At 35.8% G+C, this 19730-nt stretch overlaps 3 protein-coding genes across 5 annotated transcripts; 2 read left to right on the forward strand and 1 right to left on the reverse strand.

Annotated features, from left to right (window-relative positions):
• Window positions 1–605: 605 nt before the first annotated feature.
• On the forward strand, window positions 606–7864 carry LOC18589377 (glycosyltransferase BC10-like). 3 transcript variants are annotated; one of them, XM_007014323.3, is made up of 11 exons: window positions 606–999; window positions 1705–2211; window positions 3902–4000; window positions 4766–4866; window positions 4977–5048; window positions 5238–5328; window positions 5702–5782; window positions 6674–6733; window positions 6813–6935; window positions 7254–7292; window positions 7385–7864. In XM_007014323.3, exons 2-11 carry the CDS (start codon window positions 1825–1827, stop codon window positions 7499–7501), a joined length of 1170 nt encoding a protein of 389 aa, XP_007014385.3. In that variant the 5' UTR covers window positions 606–999; window positions 1705–1824; the 3' UTR covers window positions 7502–7864. The 3 variants fall into 3 exon arrangements, with proteins under 3 accessions (XP_007014385.3, XP_017983665.2, XP_088666181.1); XM_018128176.2 differs by having other exon boundaries at window positions 1825–2211; XM_088810055.1 differs by lacking the exon at window positions 606–999 and adding an exon at window positions 1192–1418.
• An 836-nt stretch (window positions 7865–8700) lies between these two features.
• On the forward strand, window positions 8701–10071 carry LOC18589378 (aspartic proteinase CDR1-like). The gene has a single exon (XM_018126834.2). The coding sequence runs from the start codon at window positions 8701–8703 to the stop codon at window positions 10069–10071; it is 1371 nt and encodes a 456-aa protein (XP_017982323.2).
• Window positions 10072–10119: 48 nt separating this feature from the next.
• On the reverse strand, window positions 10120–19259 carry LOC18589379 (Pentatricopeptide repeat (PPR) superfamily protein). Its single transcript, XM_007014325.3, has 2 exons — window positions 15776–19259; window positions 10120–11135 (listed from the first exon to the last, which is right to left on the reverse strand). Exon 1 carries the CDS (start codon window positions 19158–19160, stop codon window positions 15897–15899), a length of 3264 nt encoding a protein of 1087 aa, XP_007014387.3. The 5' UTR covers window positions 19161–19259; the 3' UTR covers window positions 10120–11135; window positions 15776–15896.
• Between the last annotated feature and the right edge of the window lie 471 nt (window positions 19260–19730).

The raw sequence follows: 19730 nt of genomic DNA on the forward strand, positions 1-19730 counted from the left end.
CATTTGGAGCTCTATAGAGAGAGTTATAGTCAAAATACTGAAACATATGCAATGAACCTCTACACCTCAAAATTGTTCTCCTTCTTCCATTAAAAATCTTCCTTCATTAAATACTTACAAAAACACAAATAAATTAACAACAACCTATCTTAACTATATTAACACAAAATTAAGTATAAAATTAATTAAGATTAGATTGACTCACCTAAATTAATTTATCTAAAATAATTAAATAAAATCTATTAATTTCCATATATTAATACAAGAACTAAGTTAAACTACGATCAAAATTAAGTTCAAACAACTCTATATTAAAGAGTTATCAGAAAGTTAAAGTATAAAATTACAAATTATTTTATTTTTCTTTCCGATTTTTCTCTTGAATTAGGAAAGCAAACAAATACAATTTCCTTTAAATTTTCTTCTTAGCAAGTATAGATAAAATAATTAGCCCCCATAAGGTTTCAAGTGAGGAGGCCTAGAATACGGGTTGAACACGCGCTGGAAATGCGACTAGGCCTTGACATTTGATCACAAAATAATAAAATAAACAGCATTAAATAATTACCACATTAAAAAGAAGAATTAGTTAAATTAAATTAAATCGCCGGCTTTGTTTTGTGTTTGGAAGGATGCACGGTTAGCTAAAAAATTCCACCCCGCCTGCTTCCTCTTCGGCTCCCTCTCCCTCTCGCTCTCCCTCTTTTGCAAACAAGAAAAGAATACAAAAATATAAATAAAGATAAAAGAATCCAGAAACAAACACATAAACGAATCCTCTAAAGAATCAAAAACCCATTTTACAGAGATTATTTTTTTATATAAATACACACCCAGTACATATCTTTTTCTCTGTTTCTTGTTTCTTGTTTCTTGTTTCTTGTTTCTTGTTTCATGCTCTGCCTGCCCTAGATCTTGATATACTTTTGATTCTTGAATCTTCGAAATCCCAAGATTTTAAGATCTCTTTCATTTACATCAGTCAGCTCAATTCCTCAGGTAATTTGCTTCTCATTTCTTTTCGTTTCCAGTGTTTTTATTTTTATTTTTATTTTTAAAAAAAGAAAGAGATAGTTTCATTCTTTACGACTTTTTTCTTTGGGGGAGGGGAGGGTATTGGCTGAGGGGGGAAATTGAGTGTAGAAATGTTATTCCTTTGTTGGATTTGAATGAGTCTTTGGCTTTTGGTAGGTTGGACCAGCGAGGTCGTCGATTTGGGTTGACTTTTTTCTTCTGTTTTTTTTTTTTATCACAAGTTCCTCCTTATGGATAGAAATTGTTGAAAGAAGCTGCGTTTGGTTTGAGTAGTTAGGCAAATCCCGAACTTTGCATTTTCTTTTTTCAATTCATGCTATCCGTTTTGAATAAGTTGAGAAAGTGTTGCTATTGAGCCGTTTGATTACCCATGAAAATAAAAGGTAAATTTTGTATTCTGGTGTTGTTCTTTTTGAAATGCGTACAACATAAGGTTGAGTATACGGTTTCTCCATACTAGGCATTGATGTTTAAATTTGGACAATTTTTTGTTTTTTAATTTTGATTCCATTCCAAAAGTTTTATGGTTAAGGATATGATCGGTTTGTTGCACTTGGTATTTAAGCTGACGCTGTTGACCAAGTTTTGTCATTTCATCTCATGTGTTAAGGATACTTGTGTTGCAAACTAAGTAAATGTAATTCTTTTGCTTATGGTTTCCTTTCTCAGATTACATTACATAGATCAGTTGAAGAATCTGTCTTTGGTTCTCGAATACTAATTCATTTTTGAGAGAAAACTGGAAAAAAAATGAGTCACGTGAATATAAAGCTGTGGTGTTTGTGCTAGATGAAGGCAGGTCAGGCGTGGCGACTAGGCAGCATGGGTGATATGCAGATCTTGCCTGGGGCTCGCCACCGCCCTCCTTTGAAGAGGCCGATATGGATAATTTTCTTGGTTTCATTAGTCAGCCTTTTTCTAGTTTGTGCTTATATATATCCACCACGCGGCAATGCTGCTTGTTACGTATTTTCTTCTAGAGGTTGCAAGGCTCTTACTGATTGGCTTCCTCCCGCTCCTGCAAGGGAATTAACTGATGAGGAGATTGCATCACGGGTTGTGTTTAGGGATATTTTGAATACACCTCCTGTTCAATCTAAGAATTCTAAAATTGCATTCATGTTCTTAACTCCAAGTTCACTACCTTTTGAGAAGCTTTGGGATATGTTCTTCCGTGTAAGTTATTTTTTTTCACTGCTAGTTAATTTTTCCTTTTCATAATCTAATGTCTTTATATGCTTCATCGATATTTTAGTATCCCATTTAATGTTATGATTATTATCCCTGGACTTGGCTTTCACGAACTAATATATTGAGAAGAAATTAAGGTCAAGGTTTATTCCTGTATAACAAGGTTGGATGATGCATCATATACAAAATCTACCATGTAAAAGCTTGCTAAGAAAGAAATCACATTTTTTGTGCCAAGGCTCAGGTACCATGCCTGTTTTGGGTTACTTTTTTCCCTGAAGTTGTTTGTATATGTCTATTAATGCATCTTTGTTAGTATAGAATATAGATACAAAATTGGCATTTTTTTTGGTTGAGAAATGCTTGGATGAGGGGTGAGGGCTTAGGGCTTACAGGGGAAATGTTGTGCATAGCAATGACATTGCATTAATGGCAGGTGGGAAAACCTGCTAGAGATTTTGGGTCTGGACCATAGTGTTCATAGGGAGTGAAAGCAAGGACCGTGGGTAATAAAGGTGCTTTTTTATACCTGTACCTTTGGGTAATAAAGGAAGAATATGATATTGTGTTTTGGAGTACTCTACCTACCCTAACTGGAGATCTTAGATAGTTTGGATCCTTTCTTCAGGTTTTGTAATTTTTGTATTGTTATGTTTTTAAAACCTTTTGCTGGAGATTTCTTGGTTTAGCCTATTAGTAATAATATTCACATCTGAAGGTTTCTTACACCTTAATGCTACAGATAGCAGGGCAGATATGAACTGTTATATGACTGGACCCTATCTGGAAATGTATTAAGTGTTATTTTCATATTACTTGCCAAGAATTTGATATATAAAAACATAATTTTTGCAATAGGTGTTGTTTATGCTACAGAAGGATGCAGTATGCATGTGTGATTTGCAAATTTATGATCATTATCTGAAGAAAGTGCCAGTATTCGGTGATATATAACCTCAACATGGAAATTAAGAAGCATTTCAGCTCATACATTAGATCTAGAAGCATAACAAATACAAAGTTGAGTTGGACAAAGAACTGAAGCTGTTGTATGCTATACATGCGGGCATTCATAGTGAAAGGGAGGGAAGGTTGGAGTACTGGTTTAATTCCTATGATAGAATTTTAGTCTGTTTGAACTAACTAGACTTATGGTATAAAAAATTTCTGGTGTAGGCAACACAGAGTGTCTTATAGTATTACTTAAAAGCTTCTGGCTGTATGAAGCCTATTTTTGAATCAAATAATACATTTGTCACTAATGGTTGATTCAAATGAAGTAATTTAGGTTGGTCACTTAACTACTTTTTGTGTCAGGTTGGTCATTCTAGTAACTGCATCTCCTTTGTTGATTGTGGATGCAAATATGGGTTAATTTGTATGGTGGAGGTACTAGTGATATCAATCTGGCTTATTGTGAATGAATACAAATGTAGGGTGGAGATGGAAGTGGGCAGATTCCCTGCTTTGCATTTATCAGGATGTCTGTATCAAAAAACTTTTTAGTTATGTTTGACTGTCTGCCTCAGTTCATACTGTTTCTGTTGAATTCTTACAGAAAGGAATTTATGATCATTTTTTTCTATTTCTTTTACCGCATTTGTGGCTTTCAGTTACTTTTGAGATGTTATTTTCCCTGTATCTTTATCAAAAGTTTGCTCATTTTTCCTCACAGGGGCATGAGGGCAAATTTTCTGTTTATGTCCATGCATCAAAAGGAAAACCAGTGCACGTGAGTCGTTACTTTCTTAACCGGGAAATTCGCAGTGATGAGGTATGTATCTTAGATTAATTTTGCTGATAGATAGTTTGCTATTTCTCCCACTTTTTCCATGCTTCTGGATTTGTTCTATAGATTTGGAAGCACATGCTAAGTATCCTGATTTTACAATGGTCATAGAAAAATATATCCACTATGGACTTGAAAATGGCTGCAGCAGAAAGGCTGGCAGTCAACTACTTAATTTCGGTCTATCAGAGGGAAAGGGGTAGACTGCCCTATATCCTTCCATGTCTCCAATATCAAGAGTCTGTCTCTGTTCATGTTTTTACTTTACGAGGTCTGTCATAGTTTAAGTCCAAATTTATTTGTAGTTTGGAAAATCTCTCAGAATAGAAACCCAAAGACATGATTATAGCACTTACCATGTCACTAAAGTATTGTGGTAAAGATACTAATTATATGCTTCGGCATCATTTTACATCCCACGACTATTAGACACAATTTTTGTGCAGTTAGGGGTGTGCATGTGTGCTATTTTTAATATCAAATTTTGTAGTCAAACTTTGTGATCTGATAAAAGGCTATTTCAACTATTATTGTGTGGTTACTTTATCTATATATATATATATATATATATATATATATATATATATATATTGACGTGATTGTTACTTTTTCTTTTCTTATTGTCAATTGTGTTGTAGTTTAACTGATTTTGATAATTTGTTACTTTGTTATCATATTTATTAACTATGTTACTGTACTCTATATTATAATTTGATGAGCTAGTGATCTTTAAATTCACTGAATTTGCAGGTTGTATGGGGGAAAATTTCAATGGTTGATGCAGAGAGACGATTATTGGTACATGCTCTAAAAGATCCTGATAACCAACATTTTCTGTTACTTTCTGAGAGGTAATATAGTATGTCTTACTTCCTTCAGCCCCCATCGCATCCCCCAAAGGACTTTTTTTTTTTGACTTGTACTATTATCAATATCTGAAGCAATCATCCCGGCATTGCAGTTGTGTCCCGTTGCATAATTTTGACTATGTCTACAACTATCTGATGCATGCCAATATGAGTTTTGTTGATTGGTAAGTGAAATCTTCCAATGTATATGCCTGTACCAGGTACCAGCTCTTTTGTAATCTGAAACAGTTTCTTTTGCCTAAATAGCTCCTGGAATAGGGGTTTTGAATTAGAGAATATACACACGCACACACTTGATGGACTTCTTGTACTGTTTTCACTCATTTGACATGTATCCCCACCTTGTTTGCCAGCTTTGTGGATCCTGGACCACACGGAAATGGCAGGTATTCGGAGCACATGTTACCTGAAGTAGAAAAGAAAGACTTCAGAAAGGGTGCGCAGGTATGTCTTAATTGATATGATATAAAGACCATTTATTGTTAGATAAATATGCATTACAATAGATCAATTGGAATGACAAATTGTAGCTGGGATGTGTGAATGAACTTTACCAAAGTCAACTCTGCTTGTGACAATGTGAAGGCCATGCATCACTCCCCGATGTCTTATATTATGACAAATTTGATCACCATAGTTGATGCGTTCATGTATCCTTTTCATTTTGAATATTAACTGTTTTCTTTACCCCAATTTGTTTGAGTCATCTCCAGATGCAAGTCTCTTGTTATGAAATATTGCAGCCTCCAGCATACCTTTTAAGCAAACTTATCTAGTGCATTTTTGCGGCAAGTTTAAATGAGTGAATTTTGTGCAGTGGTTCTCCATGAGACGGCAGCATGCTCTGATAGTTATTGCTGACAATCTTTACTACTCTAGGTTCCGGGATTACTGCAAGGTGAATTTGATCTTAAAATGTAGTTCGATTTACTGTAATCTGCACAATTTTGAATTTACCCTCTTTGATTCACGGAGTTGGCTCACTTTAATATTCTTGATTTCTTCATGTATTCTTCACTTCAAAAAATAATATTGAAACATATGAAGAGAATTAATTTGAGTTTGCGTAGGTGAAATTTTTTGGAACATGATGCCAAAAGTAGCTCTAACTACTCTGGTTTTTTGAAGTATTATATATTTCTTAACATATAGCAGCAAAAGTGGTAGCTAAACTTGATTTCAATTTTTCTGATCTCTTGCTTTCTTTCTTTCCAATTCAATGCTTCTAGTTTGTCAATCAAGAAAAAAGCTGAATGTGTTTTGAAGTAGATTGGTGAATATCATTCGCTAAAACTTTTTGAGGTATATAATTGATGTGTCTGTTTTCTACCTATATTACCTGTCAGTTAGACTGGTCTGAATTTGCATGATCAATGTTTATCACTCAGTCTTTTTCTAGCTTAACTGTTAGCATCAGAGAGATGGCAGAATATTTCTAGATGTTAATGACTTGACTGTGAGCTACATAAAATAAACTCCTTTTTTAGAAAGTATAGTTATTTGTAAGGAATTCTCTGGATTTATATAAAGTTAGATGTTATTTTCTGCTTAAACAAGACGGTGTGGGTTTGGCCTGGTAATTTTTCTAGCTTTCTTGAATTCCTTATCCTGCATAACAAGGGCAGAAAATCGTTCTCCTTACATGTGAATTGACAGAATTTTTGTCATGGAGATGATATGTAGATATAGTAACTGGTAGTTATAATCTGTGGAAGTTTTAACTAGATAGAATTCTTGAACAAGATTTACGTTGCTGACTCATTGGCATCCATGTTCTTGATTATTACAGCCAGGTTTGGATGGCAAAAATTGCATTGCTGATGAGCATTACTTGCCAACCTTTTTCCAGGTGAGAATCATATTCTATATCATGTTTCCTACTTTTCACTTTAGCCTCTCCTAATCTGTTTTCATTTGTGTGCCCTCAGATGATTGATCCTGGAGGTATTGCAAACTGGTCAGTAACACATGTTGACTGGTCTGAGAGAAAGTGGCATCCTAAATCATATAGGGCTCAGGATGTTACGGATGAGCTTCTGAAGAATATTACGGTACACCTGCTTATCTCTCTATTTTTTAAGCAACCCTTTTGCAATAATTACTTGCCATTTTTTGTTGTTTGATGCTAATGAGTGTGGTGTAGTATGTTCTTTAGGAAAACATACCTTCATTTTTGCCACAATGAAGGGATAATATGCCAACACTCAACAACTTAACACCTTTCCTTTTAAACTGATTAAGTGAAAATGTGTGGTTCCTGTGTATGATGATTAAGTCTTGCATTTGTCATCTGGGAAAACTGGAGTAGATTGTGGTTATCAATAATGATAAATTTAGGTTCTGATGAATTTTGTATTATATTTTTGCAGTCGATTGATTTGAGTGTCCATGTAACAAGTGATGAAAAGGTATACATTTCAAACACAATCTGTCATGCTTTCAGAGGTTGGTAAGATTAGTAGATTCTCAACCTGGTTGTCCTTTGGTTTGCCTTTGGTAGAGTGAAGAGCAGGTACAGCCTTGCCTGTGGAATGGTATCAGACGGCCGTGCTACCTATTTGCAAGGAAATTCTATCCAGAAACCGTAGATAAATTGATGATGCTCCTCAATTTTTGACTGTGAATTTTTTGGTCAGATAGTTTTTACTCGATCCCTTCACTCCATCCTGGGGTCACATATATAGATTACACAGTTGTAAATGGCCGCTTTTCCAACCACAATTCTTGAGTGCTAGGGCAAACTGGAAGAGCAGGTAGGATGATTTGAATGAGGTTGGAGGCTAACGAGTTGTTAGTGTTGCTTCCTTCCAGATGGGTAATTTCTTGTCCATTTTTTCCCCCACATTTGTGCTATCCAAACATTAATATATATGTGAAAGAATATTGGGGGATTCATTTTTTGTTTCTTTCTTTTGTAAAAGGTTGAAAAACAAAGACTAATGCACTCTTTTCAGGAAATATGAGGCTTTAATTGTTAAAATCCGTTAGTTGAGAGTCCATACTTGGTCATTATATTTCTCAGTTCCCCACCCCTAACGGTATATGAATGAGATTCCCTTTTATGATGGGATGGTGTTATCCAAGGGAATGTTACATTCCCAGGCATAAAATCATGTCAAGTATGAGAAAATTACATTTTCATATATATATATATATTTATATATATATATATATATTTATCATAAAATATAAAAACAATATTACTTTATTTAGATGATTTAGGGCTTTCAAAGGGATCTCGTTTTAATGGGTTCTTATGTGTACCTGCAAGATCTTGATTTGGTTTTTGTGGCCATGAGTTGTAGGTGACTTGTTAAAATATTGAATAAAGGCCATTACATGTTTTTATTAACAAAAACCCATGAATGAAACGTGAAATATAAACAATGTTACTATCTTTTTTAATTTATGTTTATGCATATATTAACAAATTAATAATATAAAAAATAAAATATCATATCAATTCGTTTAAATCGATGATATTTATTGTTAATTTGATAAATTGTTAAGGATACTTATTCAAAGCGTAGGAAGGATTAATTCACATGCTGAACTTGATCTCTCATCATAAAAATAAAAGAAGATAACAATGAGTGTTAGGTCAAGTTTTAGTTGATTTTAGAGTAACAAGATCCAAATATATAAAGGAGAAGCAAGATTGGTGCTTATACTCAAAGAAAGATTTTCCTTGAGCAATTCTGATTCTGTTCACCAAATTTCACTTACGTAGCCCATGCACTCCATGTGGAGACGGCTCTTATTAAATCCTGTAGCTGTAGGATTTCCCAACTTGATTGCACTTGCACTACTCTCACCATGGATTCAACACCACCTCCATTTGCAGTATTGTTTCCCTTGCTCCTTCTAACCCTGACAAATTTCTTAGCATTGCCTAATTCCGCCACAAGGATTGCCTCCACCATGAAACCTCGACGCCTACATGCTAAACTTTTTCACTATAACTCCATTTTCTCTCCAACCTACAACCCTTCTGATACAGTAGTAGATCATGCAACCTACATGGTGCAAAATTCGGCTGCTCGTCTTGCCTACCTACGATCAAAAGTTAGGACGAGTTTAGCCAGCAGTAACGATGTTCAAGCCCATCTTGACATCGATAGAGGAATCTTTCTTGTGAAATTTTCTTTAGGGCAGCCCCCTGTTCCCCAGCTTGCTGTGATGGATACTGGCAGCACACTCTTATGGGTTGAATGCAAGCGTTGCATGGGCACAAAAGACTGTTTCGATCCTTCCAAGTCCTCCTCATATGCAGCTACGTCATGCGAAGATGCAAAGTGTGACTCTTTGCCTCGCAAAAGCTGTGATACTGATTCAAATCAGTGCAAGTTTTCGATAGCATATGAAAACCACTTTTCAACTGGCGGAGTTCTTTCAACCGACCAATTTACCTTCGAGACATTTGATGAGGGCAGCGTTGTGGTGCCTAATGTGAGTTTCGGCTGTAGCACTACTGGAGGCCTAAGTGGGAGGAAATTCAATGGGATTTTCGGACTTGGAGATTCTCCAACATCTTTAGTCACCAAGCTGGGAAACAAATTTTCCTATTGCATTGGAAACATGAACGATCCGGAGTATAGTTACAATAGGTTAGTTATTGGTGACGGGGCAGACATTGAAGGTTATTCAACGCCTTTCGAAATGTACAAGGGCCTTTACTACGTAACCCTCGAAGGTGCAAGTTTAGGGGACATAAGACTTCATTTTGATCCCAATGTATTTAAGAGGACTCTCCACGGCTCTGGTGGAATGATAATCGACTCTGGAGCAGAGTTAAGTTATATACCGGAAACCGAGTATAGTGAACTATACAGCAACATCCGTCTCTTACTAGATCCGTTCCTCCAACGAGTTCTATATAAAACAGAGCGCTGGTCATTGTGTTACAATGGAAGTGTGAGTCGAGATCTTGTCGGATTTCCCGCTGTAACATTTCATTTGGCAGAGGGAGCTGATTTGGTTTTGGATACAGGAAGCTTGTTCTATTATAAAGAACCACAAGTATTTTGCCTGGCTATCCATCCAGTTAGATCCTTTGAGGACATTCCTGAACCTGATATCCTCTCTATAATTGGAATAAGGGCGCAACAGAATTACAATGTGGCTTATGATCTTACCAACCAAACGTTATATCTGCAAAGGATGGATTGCCAACTTCTTGATGATTGAACCTCTTTGCTTGGTTTTTTGTATACAGATTTCCAGATTACCCAAGAGTGGAAGGCAACTTAATTAGTTTCTCATCTCAAATATGTTGCACACCCCAGTTCCTATAAATAATAAAAAAGTTCAGAGTGCATCACAGTCATGGCGTGCCTTTTAAGAGTAATCACTTGTCTATAAATTAAAACACGATTACTACATACTCAATAGGAAAATAGCTGAATGCCCCATTTTTTATTTTACAGTAATGTTTTGTTGATACTAATAACCTAGATGTTGACAACCCACCACTACAAAATAAACAAAGGATCACGGGCAACATCACCGTATCTTCATCCAGTAGCCCAGTTGTTGAGAAACTGTTAGCAAGATTCTGCAACAGTCTTGAAGAAGAAAGTCGGATATGTCTGGGAATACAAGCTTAAATCATCTGACACCAAGTGCCCAGAGCAAAGTTAAATGCCACCATGCACAATCACCTGATTGCACCACTGGAATGAATCTTGCTGCAGCACTTGCACCAGATGATTACGTTTCATTTTATCTTGCATCGATGATCAACCCACCATCTAGTGGCTCTCTTTTGGAGAACTCCAGTAGTAATTTCAAAGTTTCTTCTTGCCCGTACTTAATAACTCCCATTGTCAAATAATAAATGTCACATAGTTCAATAGATGTTAAAAGGCCTCATTTGCAACCTATCTCCATAATAAGCAGCCAAATTTGTGCCCCCATTATCATTTCTGCCAAAAATTTTGCTCTCCCTGACTGTATAGCAACACAGTCCTTTCCTCATCAAATGCCTCAAAGAAAAGTTCTTTGAAGGCAAATTTTCCTCAAGTGCAGTGCCATCAACATATAATCCAGGGTAAAGGCACTACCCAGCTGAATCATGAAAATAGAAGAGTTGCCAGGCTATGTTACCACACAGGGAGAACTTTTCAGGGATCAAAAGAATGAAACAGCCTGATCAACATGTTTGATAGTTGGTAAGCACAGCAAGCATAAAAGGAAGCTGACAGTGCCAATGTTTACCAGCTCTGAAACTGGTGATCTGCCAACCGATAAATCTGAAAGAAATTGTATTTTTTTGTCAGAATACCAAGGAAGTCCCATTAGTTATTACTTTAAGTCACAGTCATTAAAGAAATTAATACAATTACTTTTATTCTAATAAGAACAGTTTGAAATTTGAATAAAGAGATTCTGGCCACTGATAAGAGAGAGAAATTGTCAGATTAGAAATTTAGTGCTTGTCATCCCTGAGACAAGACATAATTTACCTGAGAAGATACACAACTGCAGCTGAATAGATGGATGGCTATGTTTCTAAGCCTTACCACAGTAAGATGGAAACTGTTGAAGACTCCAAGTATTATTAGACTGTATACCACAGAAGTCAGTATATAGATTCCTGAATCCGTTTTTAGATGCAGGAAGTCCTTTAAGAATTGTGTGCTACATAAAATTCACTACCAAAACCTAGAAGTCTAGCACAGCACTAAATTTGGCTCACACCGAAGTTCGAAAGTTATGCAAGACTGCACATGTTTTTTTTTTATAACTTATTTGTTTCATGGCCAAGAATACGCAGACAGAGATCTATAGATGTGAGGTCCCTTGAGGAACAGGGGAAGGGAGCAGGTGAAGAAATATCAGCAACTCCAACTCTATGGACAATTTAAATTCATCAAAGTAGAAATATACCAGGCCTATTGCTCCAAATCAAGCTGAGATAGTGACAACAGTGACAACTAAAAGCCTGTGTGGTTGTGCACAGCTTGTGTGTGTGTTTTTATATATGTAGGCAAGTTCCAATTTGACACTGGCTGTAAAGATATTCTGTCCCCCAAGGAGACATCTCTGCAGTTAGAGATTAAAACTCCATTTTGGAGGTCTTAAGTGCAAACCCTAGGATGGGCAGGATGAAATTTATGCGATTGGGAAAGGGCTACCCCCACTGTGTAGCCTCAACATCACATGTCCAAAAAGAAAAAAGAACACATATTCTTCATTCTTTTACTAGCTCCTTCTTTTAATAAACTGTTACCATCTATTTTTGTTTTTAACAATTATTTTGTTCTCTCTCTCTTACATATTACCTAACGTTTCTCTTAATTAAAGACACCTTATCATTAACAAGAGTAACTTGGATTTGGTTGATGAACCAGCTAAATTTGTTAGTTGTAAAACTGTATTACAAATTTTAAGTAAATTATTTCGTAATATACCTAAACTAACATATTGGAAAAAACAATGAAGATCCAGCTATTAGACATCAAAACAATTCTAAATTTCAGCAAACAAGTAAAAACTAAACTAAAACTGCTGTAGATATTTCCTTTCAACCTACGAAGTTTAAATATTAAAAAAGAAAAATAGAAAGAAAGCAACCATCCAAAGAAGTTTAAAATCTCAGAACTCATCTAAAACTTGGAGCAACTCATTCAGCCCAAATTGACTTGAAAAGTCAAGTTCCAAAATCCAACCCCAACTTGAACCTAAACACCATTGCCATCTCTAGTAGAATAAAAGTGAGAAGCAAATGTGAAATTGAATGACTTGAATCAACCCATAAGTAACCCATACTGAAGTGACTTGAAAAGTCAACAAGCCGAACCAAATTGACTGGATACCAGAAACAACCTGAAGCTGACCACCTTGCTCAATTGCCACCTCTAGTTATATTCTTGACTTGAAGCAACATAAAAAATCACTGAGAAGAAAAACAGAAATATGTTTTTCTTTGTTACTTATAGAATGAGATATATGTTACTGCAATGTATCTTGTACCTAAAGGCCTTATAACTACTTTAAGAGATGACATTTTAACAACTAAAAATGATTTTAATATTTGCAAATATGTAGATCATGCATGCCAAAAGTTAAGTTAAGTTGACCAAAAGTTTGAGCTATACCCTCTGAATTCATATAAACATCTGATCAGCTTCAAATATGAGGCAAATAATAAATGGAAAACATAAACGCAATAATAGATTTCAAGAAATATGTACCACAGAAAAAGGCCAAAGAGGAGGGTTCCCACACTTAACTTTGGTTGATGCACTAACAAGCACGCATTAAAACACGCATATATTCAAATATTGAGAGAAATAAAAGCACAGAGCAATACAAATATGTCAGTATGACAATATACATGCATACAAATTTGTATGCATGTGTTCTGTTTCTGTGTCTATGCACATTTACCATTCATCTTCCATTAAATTGTCAAATATTTCTATAACTATTATTAAAGGCACTTGAGACCTAAAATAATTTGTTGTGACTTATTTTGGATAATAATGCATTCAACAACTTCTCAAATGACTAGCTCTAGGTGGATTAATTTTTTTCTCTACTCTCACTAGACTAATCACTCAATACCAGCAACCATTCTCTACATCAAAAATGGAGAGAGAAATTAGATGAAGTTTTGTCGCCATTGAACTTGTCAACAATCAAAGAATATGGTGGCTTTGTAAGAGAGGGAGAGAGAGAGGGCGGAAAAGGATATGCAAATTCAATCAAAACATAAACCATGCAACTCATAGTAAAGAATTTAAAAAATATGGACAACATGAAAAGAAAGAGTATCTAATGGAAAAGATGGTGGAAGCTACACCAAATGAAGAGTTTAAAGATGCAAGTATTGGGTATTCCTTTTGCCTTTTTTGAAAATTTTCAAATGAAACATAAAATTTAGATGTGTAGAGAACAAAACAACAACACTAAAAGGTGAGCTGCACAAACAGGGGAAGAATGATAAAGGGGGAGGGGAGGTGGGGGTGGGGTTGATTCTCAGTGGAAGGGTGCAAAGTTTTTGCTATTGACAACTAATTGGAATTAAGTGCTACATCTAAAAGTAAATTAGTATAAACAAAACAATCTTCATGAAAATGGCTAGCATGTGCAAGCCATAACTAGTCATAGCTGATAAATTATTTTAAAATGAATACAGGTGCATAATCCCACCTCTTATCCATCTAATATTATACATTTTAAGTTTTGGATGAGTTTTTAAGTATAAGAAATAAATCAACTCATATTAACTTAGTATCTCATGAAAATAGGACATGGCATATAACTAGCCCTCAATATACACGCACATATGCGTACAAATCTATCTATCTATATATCTATATATGAGTGTGCATGCGCTTTAAGAAAACTTTGAAATATTTCCTCACTTCCAAGCCTCCACTCTTGCTCTTTCTTTGCTTTTAGACCTGAACCATGTGGAGTACATATTCATAGATGTGAACATATTAGCACTATTCCTCAGTGATATATTGAGCAGCTAGAAGCTGATGCAATTATAGTCACCACTGTTGCAGACAGAAGCGAGCACGTGTTTTTCTGTTTCTTAGTTTAATTCTTTGGTAGCTTAACAATAATAATTTCCTTTCCCCCTTCGATTGCATGGAAGCTAAAGCAAAAAACAGTGGGCAACATTGATTTGCACCAAAAAAAAAAAAAAAAGAGGAAAAAAAAGTCTAGAGATATGCATCAGGGACCAATATCACAATTGGCAAGAAACAAATTAAATTAAACCCTTATACCTGGAAACATCACCAAACCTTGGCCTTTTTTCCAACAAGACTGACGGTTGCACTATGTCCTGGAACCCTCAATATAGCACTCTAAGACCCAGTTGTTTCCAACACAGTTTTCTGGTAAATATTTATCTAATGAGTTTTCCTAGTACTAATCAGACACTGAAAAACAGACAAAAGTCTGTATGATCGAATTAGTTTTACTGACAAGGTAATTTAACAACAAAATAGAGAGTAAGAATGACAAAGTACAGCAACTATAAAAGCAAAAATATTGTTAGTCTCCAACATGTTCCTGAATCAAAAGCATTACAACTCTATCAATTAATTCACCCAATCAAACAAATGATTGTTAATTTAAAAAGTCAAGAAGTCTATTCCAACCACCTATATTGTCAATTTAAAAAGTGAAGGAGCCTACTCTCTTCACCTCTCTCTCACATCTCTAAAGCCATTTCTATTCTTCAAACAAAGGATAAATACCTAACATTGTGAAAGGATAAGTCAATAAAATAAACAAATTAGTCAGCCAAAAGGCTACCATAATTCAGCCAAAGGGTTCTCCCCACCTGCCAACCCCCTCCCACCCCCTACTCTTGCTTCCAATAACAAAAAACCCCCTCTCAGTCCTCAATTTTTTAAGTCATCCTGACTCCTTTTCTTGCCCCCTTCCTTTACTGATGCCTCTTAAATTAAAGATTTTGGGTGTTGGTGGTCAAGGATTTGGGATCAATTTGGTAATGCTGGTGGGTTCTAGTGTTGGTTTGGTGATAGTAATGACAACATTATGGGTTTTACAAATGCTGATTTGGAGAAGTAGTTCATGACTGGGGCAGAACTATGTTGCAGCTTTTAGACAAAAATGTTTTTATTTATTTTCCTCGAGTCAAGTATATAAATTGAAAATTTATAAATGGGCAACAGAAATACAACTCTGTATTGCCAGTAAGTTTTAACGGTGAATGACCCACCAAGTAATTTTCCCTAATCGAACACATTTCAGTAGTAAAGGTATAAGGTAAGCTTCATAACCCAAAAAAAAAAAAAAAAAAAGAGCAGCAGCAATTAAGTCCCAAAATCTTAAGAACATGGTGCTGACAGATTTTTGCCAGGAATAATAAGTATATTCAGAACAAAGAAAATGTGAAAGTTACCTTTTTGAAGACCAGAAGAAGCTTAAATAACATGATTATCATCGGCTTTAGCTTCTTGTCCTATCTTGGAGGCAGAGAGTTTTAGGTTTTTGTCATAGCAACCAAAAACTTTGTAATTTGACTACAGATCTCCCTGCAAATTTGAAAGCATTTCATTCACATATTTATTTGCCTTGTGCCGCTCCCCTTTTGAACAGAGTGAACTAAGTAGGGAATAGTTAAAGCCAAAGCCACAAAATTGGGATTCCTCGTTTCCAACATTATAATTTTCTACTAACTTCCTTATTTGCTGTGGGTCATGCAACGCACAATCTAGATCAGATTTTTTATTGGGTCTCGCTGATGCAGTGGGGACTGCAGAAAGAGCTTCACTCTTCAAGCGTTTGTTTGGTGCTTGAGATTCTTGATAAGCAGTAGACCACCTTTGAATAGGAAAAAGTATAGACCCAATTTCACTAAGAACTACCAGAGCTTCTTGAATACTTCCTTGCTCACATAAGTATACAAGAAAACTTTCTATTGACTCTGACTCAATCTCAGTATCAATTCTATTTATCAGCTGCATAACCGATTTTGTCTGAAGCATTTCTCTTAAGATACTCCTTGCCTCTTCCATCCTTCCTTTTGCACTAAGACCCCGTATCATATGAATAAAACCCAAGAAATCAGGAGATATACCTTTCATTTTGAACTCAGAAAAGAATGTAAGAGCCCCTTCCATGTCACCTTTCTTGCAATAGCCATAAATTAGAGCACTAATAGTGAAGTCATCAGGCTTTATACCTTTTATCTCCAGATCAGACATAAGTTTCAAGGCTTCATCCATTGGACCAAACTTACAGTAATTGTCAATTAATGAGTTATAAACACATATATTTGGTTCACAGCCCTTGAAGATCATACCATCAAAAATTTTTCTGGCTTCTAGCAGAAAACCTTGTTTACATAAGTTGTCAATCAGTGTTGCATATGTGACTCTAGAGGGCACCAAGTCAATTCTTTCTAATGAGTCAAACAGTCGTAATGCTTCAATAAAACACCCCTGACGACACAATCCATTTATGACAGAATTGTATGTGACAATGTTAAGAGTAATCCCCTTATTTTTAACAAAAGAACACAGATCTAAGACCTCATTAAGGTATCCTTCCTTGCAAAGGGCATCAACCAGGATTGAGTAATCAATCTCATCCATAACAGTAAAATTTTCACTGGCTTCCAAGACAAGTTTATAAGCATCCAATACTCTACCATCCTTTACAAGTTTTCTGAAAACAGAGGAAGGCAATGTGACTATTGATACTTGCTCCTTCATCTTCTTGAGAAACCGTAGTGCAATATCCATATCCTTAAGACACAAGTAGTGTGCCACAATCTTGTTAACCATAGACTCAACTAGGCCATACTCTTTCAGGAAGAAATTGAGAAAAGGCCCCACTAAAGACTGTTTCCCATCATCAATAAGTTTTTTTAATACCAAATTGTAGGAATTTTTTGCCAAAGCTAAACCTTTCCTCCTCATCACAATGTACACTTCACTTGCATCTTCAATGAAACCTCTTTCGCACAAGAAACAGATAGCATCATCACATATACTTTTGTACATGTCAGACCCAAATTTCTCAAGTTTGTAAACAAAACTCCTAACTCCCTCTGCACCTCTTTCAGCGAAAGTTGCCATGATCAACATCTTAGAGATACCCATGTCCAAAGCCAAACCTTTCTTACCAAGTTCAAAAAACACCTCAGTGGCCATATCAACCATTCCTCTTTTGCATAGCCCACTTATGATGCAATTATAGCATGCAACAGAAGAAACAAAAGACATCCTATACTCATCAAATACCTCAAGTGCCTCCTCAATTCGACCCACTTTACAATAGCCATCAATCATTGTGCTATAAGTAATCGAATCTGCATTCAAATCCATTTCAGGCATTGCTTTGAAGAGTGCATGGGCATCTTCAAATGCACCAACCGTAAATAGTGCTTTGATAAGTATGTTACATGCAACAACATCCATACGAAGCCCTGCTTCATCCAGTTTTCCTTTTGTCTCAAAAAACCTCTTCACATTCCCTTCTTCAGTGTACCCATGCAGCAGTATACTGTATGTTACAATATCACCCTCTACCTGTTTGAATATATTATCCGCTTCAGATGTCCTACCAACCTTACACAACCCATTAATGACTATATTATATGTAACAATACTTGGTTTAATGCCCTTCTTCTCCATTTCATCCAGTAGATGAAAGACGCAATCAAAATCTCCTTTCCTGCAAGCTCCCTCAAGCAAAGTTGCATACATGAACTCATCCACTTCAATCCCCATAGCTTCTACTTCCTTGAAAAATGTAAATGCCTCCTCCAATTTCCCTTTTTTGCAAAATCCTAACATGATCGCCGTATATGTAACCACATTGGGTACCACCCCATCTTTGAACATCTTCTTCAAAAACCCAACCGCCTTTTCCACTGTACCCTCCTTTGAAAATCCATCGATGAGAATAGTGTAGCTAACAGTATCCGGGTTTATTCCTCGTTCCACCATCTCTCTATGTTTTTTTAAAGCCTCCATTAAACATCCATTTCTAAAGTACCCACAAATCCAACTGCTATAAAGAATAACATCCAATGCCAGTCCTTCTTTTTCCATCATAGAAACCAAATCACAAGCCTCATTAAATCTACCCAACATATTAAAGGTGCTTAACAGAGCTGTATAAGCAACAACATTAGGCCTTAAAGCTCCTGACTTTATAGCATTTTTGAAAAATCCAAGTGCAAGGTCAGGTTTCCCAATCTTACAAAAACCAGCAATCACTGAACTACAAACAAAATTATCAAAAGGGTATCTAACTTTGTCATCTATCATCAATTCTAACACCTCAATCGCTCCATTCTTATTTCCTTGAGATATAAAACTATGAATCAATGAACAAAATGTCAAAGACGAAGGCAATGTACCATAATTCCCTAACCAATGCTTTAACAGCAAAAGACCCTTTTCTGGGTTGCTTTGGATGACACCAAATCCTTGAATTAGAGAATCCCAAAACCGGGTTTTGGGGCAATTTGAAGAGTTTGACAGCTGGGTAGTCATCAAATGCTCCGCTTCTTCAAATTTGTGCAATTTGAAGAGAGCCCAAGTGAGGATTGAGTGAGTTTGGGAGTTGGCTTTGATATTGTTTGACTCCAACTGAGAGAAGAGATGGATAATTGAGTTGAATCTTTGGGTGTTGGAGAGAAACAGAAGAAGTCGGTTAACGGACTTGAGAGTGGGAGTGAAGCCTCTTTTTAGTAGTGTTTGAAGAGGTGGAATTTTATGAAGGTTATCGAAAGAAGAAGAAAATGAACGAGAGAATTTTATGAGAAAAGGCATGGCTTTCGCTTTTTCCTAATGCATTTTCGAAGTTTGCATTGCTCGGTGGTGTGGAGCAATGGGCATGGGTGGTTCTGAAATTTTCTTTGTTACAGCCACTTTGGGAGGTTTACTGTTTATTTATTCTTTAAGCAATGGGTATGAAAGGGTTAGGGGTCTTTTAGGATGATTAAGTCTCCCTTCATTATCATTAATCTTAGGGACCAGTGAACTAATTTTTTATAAGATAAATTTCACCTGCACCCACTTCTTTCACATATAAAGCTTTACGTTTTACTATTCTCATAAGAGATAATAATGTTAAATTTTCCCTTCAATTTTCACGAAAATAACAATAAGACTTTTACATTAAAAAACATTATTTCTTACCTCTGAATCTTAAACTTGGTTCACACAATTGAAGTTAGAAAAACTACAATTCATATAACCTTTCTTCCTACTTATTGCAGTAGTCTTAGAAAAGCTACAACAATCAATTAGTTAGGTCTTGAGCTTACTGATGGTATGCACTACATGTGTGGAGTACCTGTTTTTGCCGTCTTTGTCCTAAGTAGTACTATCTGTTTATAT

This window comes from Theobroma cacao, chromosome 9 (genome assembly GCF_053813885.1).
Source record: "Theobroma cacao isolate CCN51 chromosome 9, ASM5381388v1, whole genome shotgun sequence".
Lineage (NCBI taxonomy): Eukaryota > Viridiplantae > Streptophyta > Magnoliopsida > Malvales > Malvaceae > Theobroma > Theobroma cacao.

What these genes read in the sequence shown, in the direction of transcription:
- LOC18589377 (XM_007014323.3), top strand. Translation starts at nt 1,825, where the DNA reads ATGAAGGCAGGTCAGGCGTGGCGACTAGGCAGCATGGGTGATATGCAG. An exon ending in AATATGAGTTTTGTTGATTG is followed by an intron (nt 5,049 to 5,237) that starts GTAAGTGAAATC and finishes CTTGTTTGCCAG; the next exon opens with CTTTGTGGATCCTGGACCAC. An exon ending in ACTTCAGAAAGGGTGCGCAG is followed by an intron (nt 5,329 to 5,701) that starts GTATGTCTTAAT and finishes AATTTTGTGCAG; the next exon opens with TGGTTCTCCATGAGACGGCA.
- LOC18589379 (XM_007014325.3), bottom strand. Translation starts at nt 19,160, where the DNA reads ATGCCTTTTCTCATAAAATTCTCTCGTTCATTTTCTTCTTCTTTCGAT.
- LOC18589378 (XM_018126834.2), top strand. Translation starts at nt 8,701, where the DNA reads ATGGATTCAACACCACCTCCATTTGCAGTATTGTTTCCCTTGCTCCTT.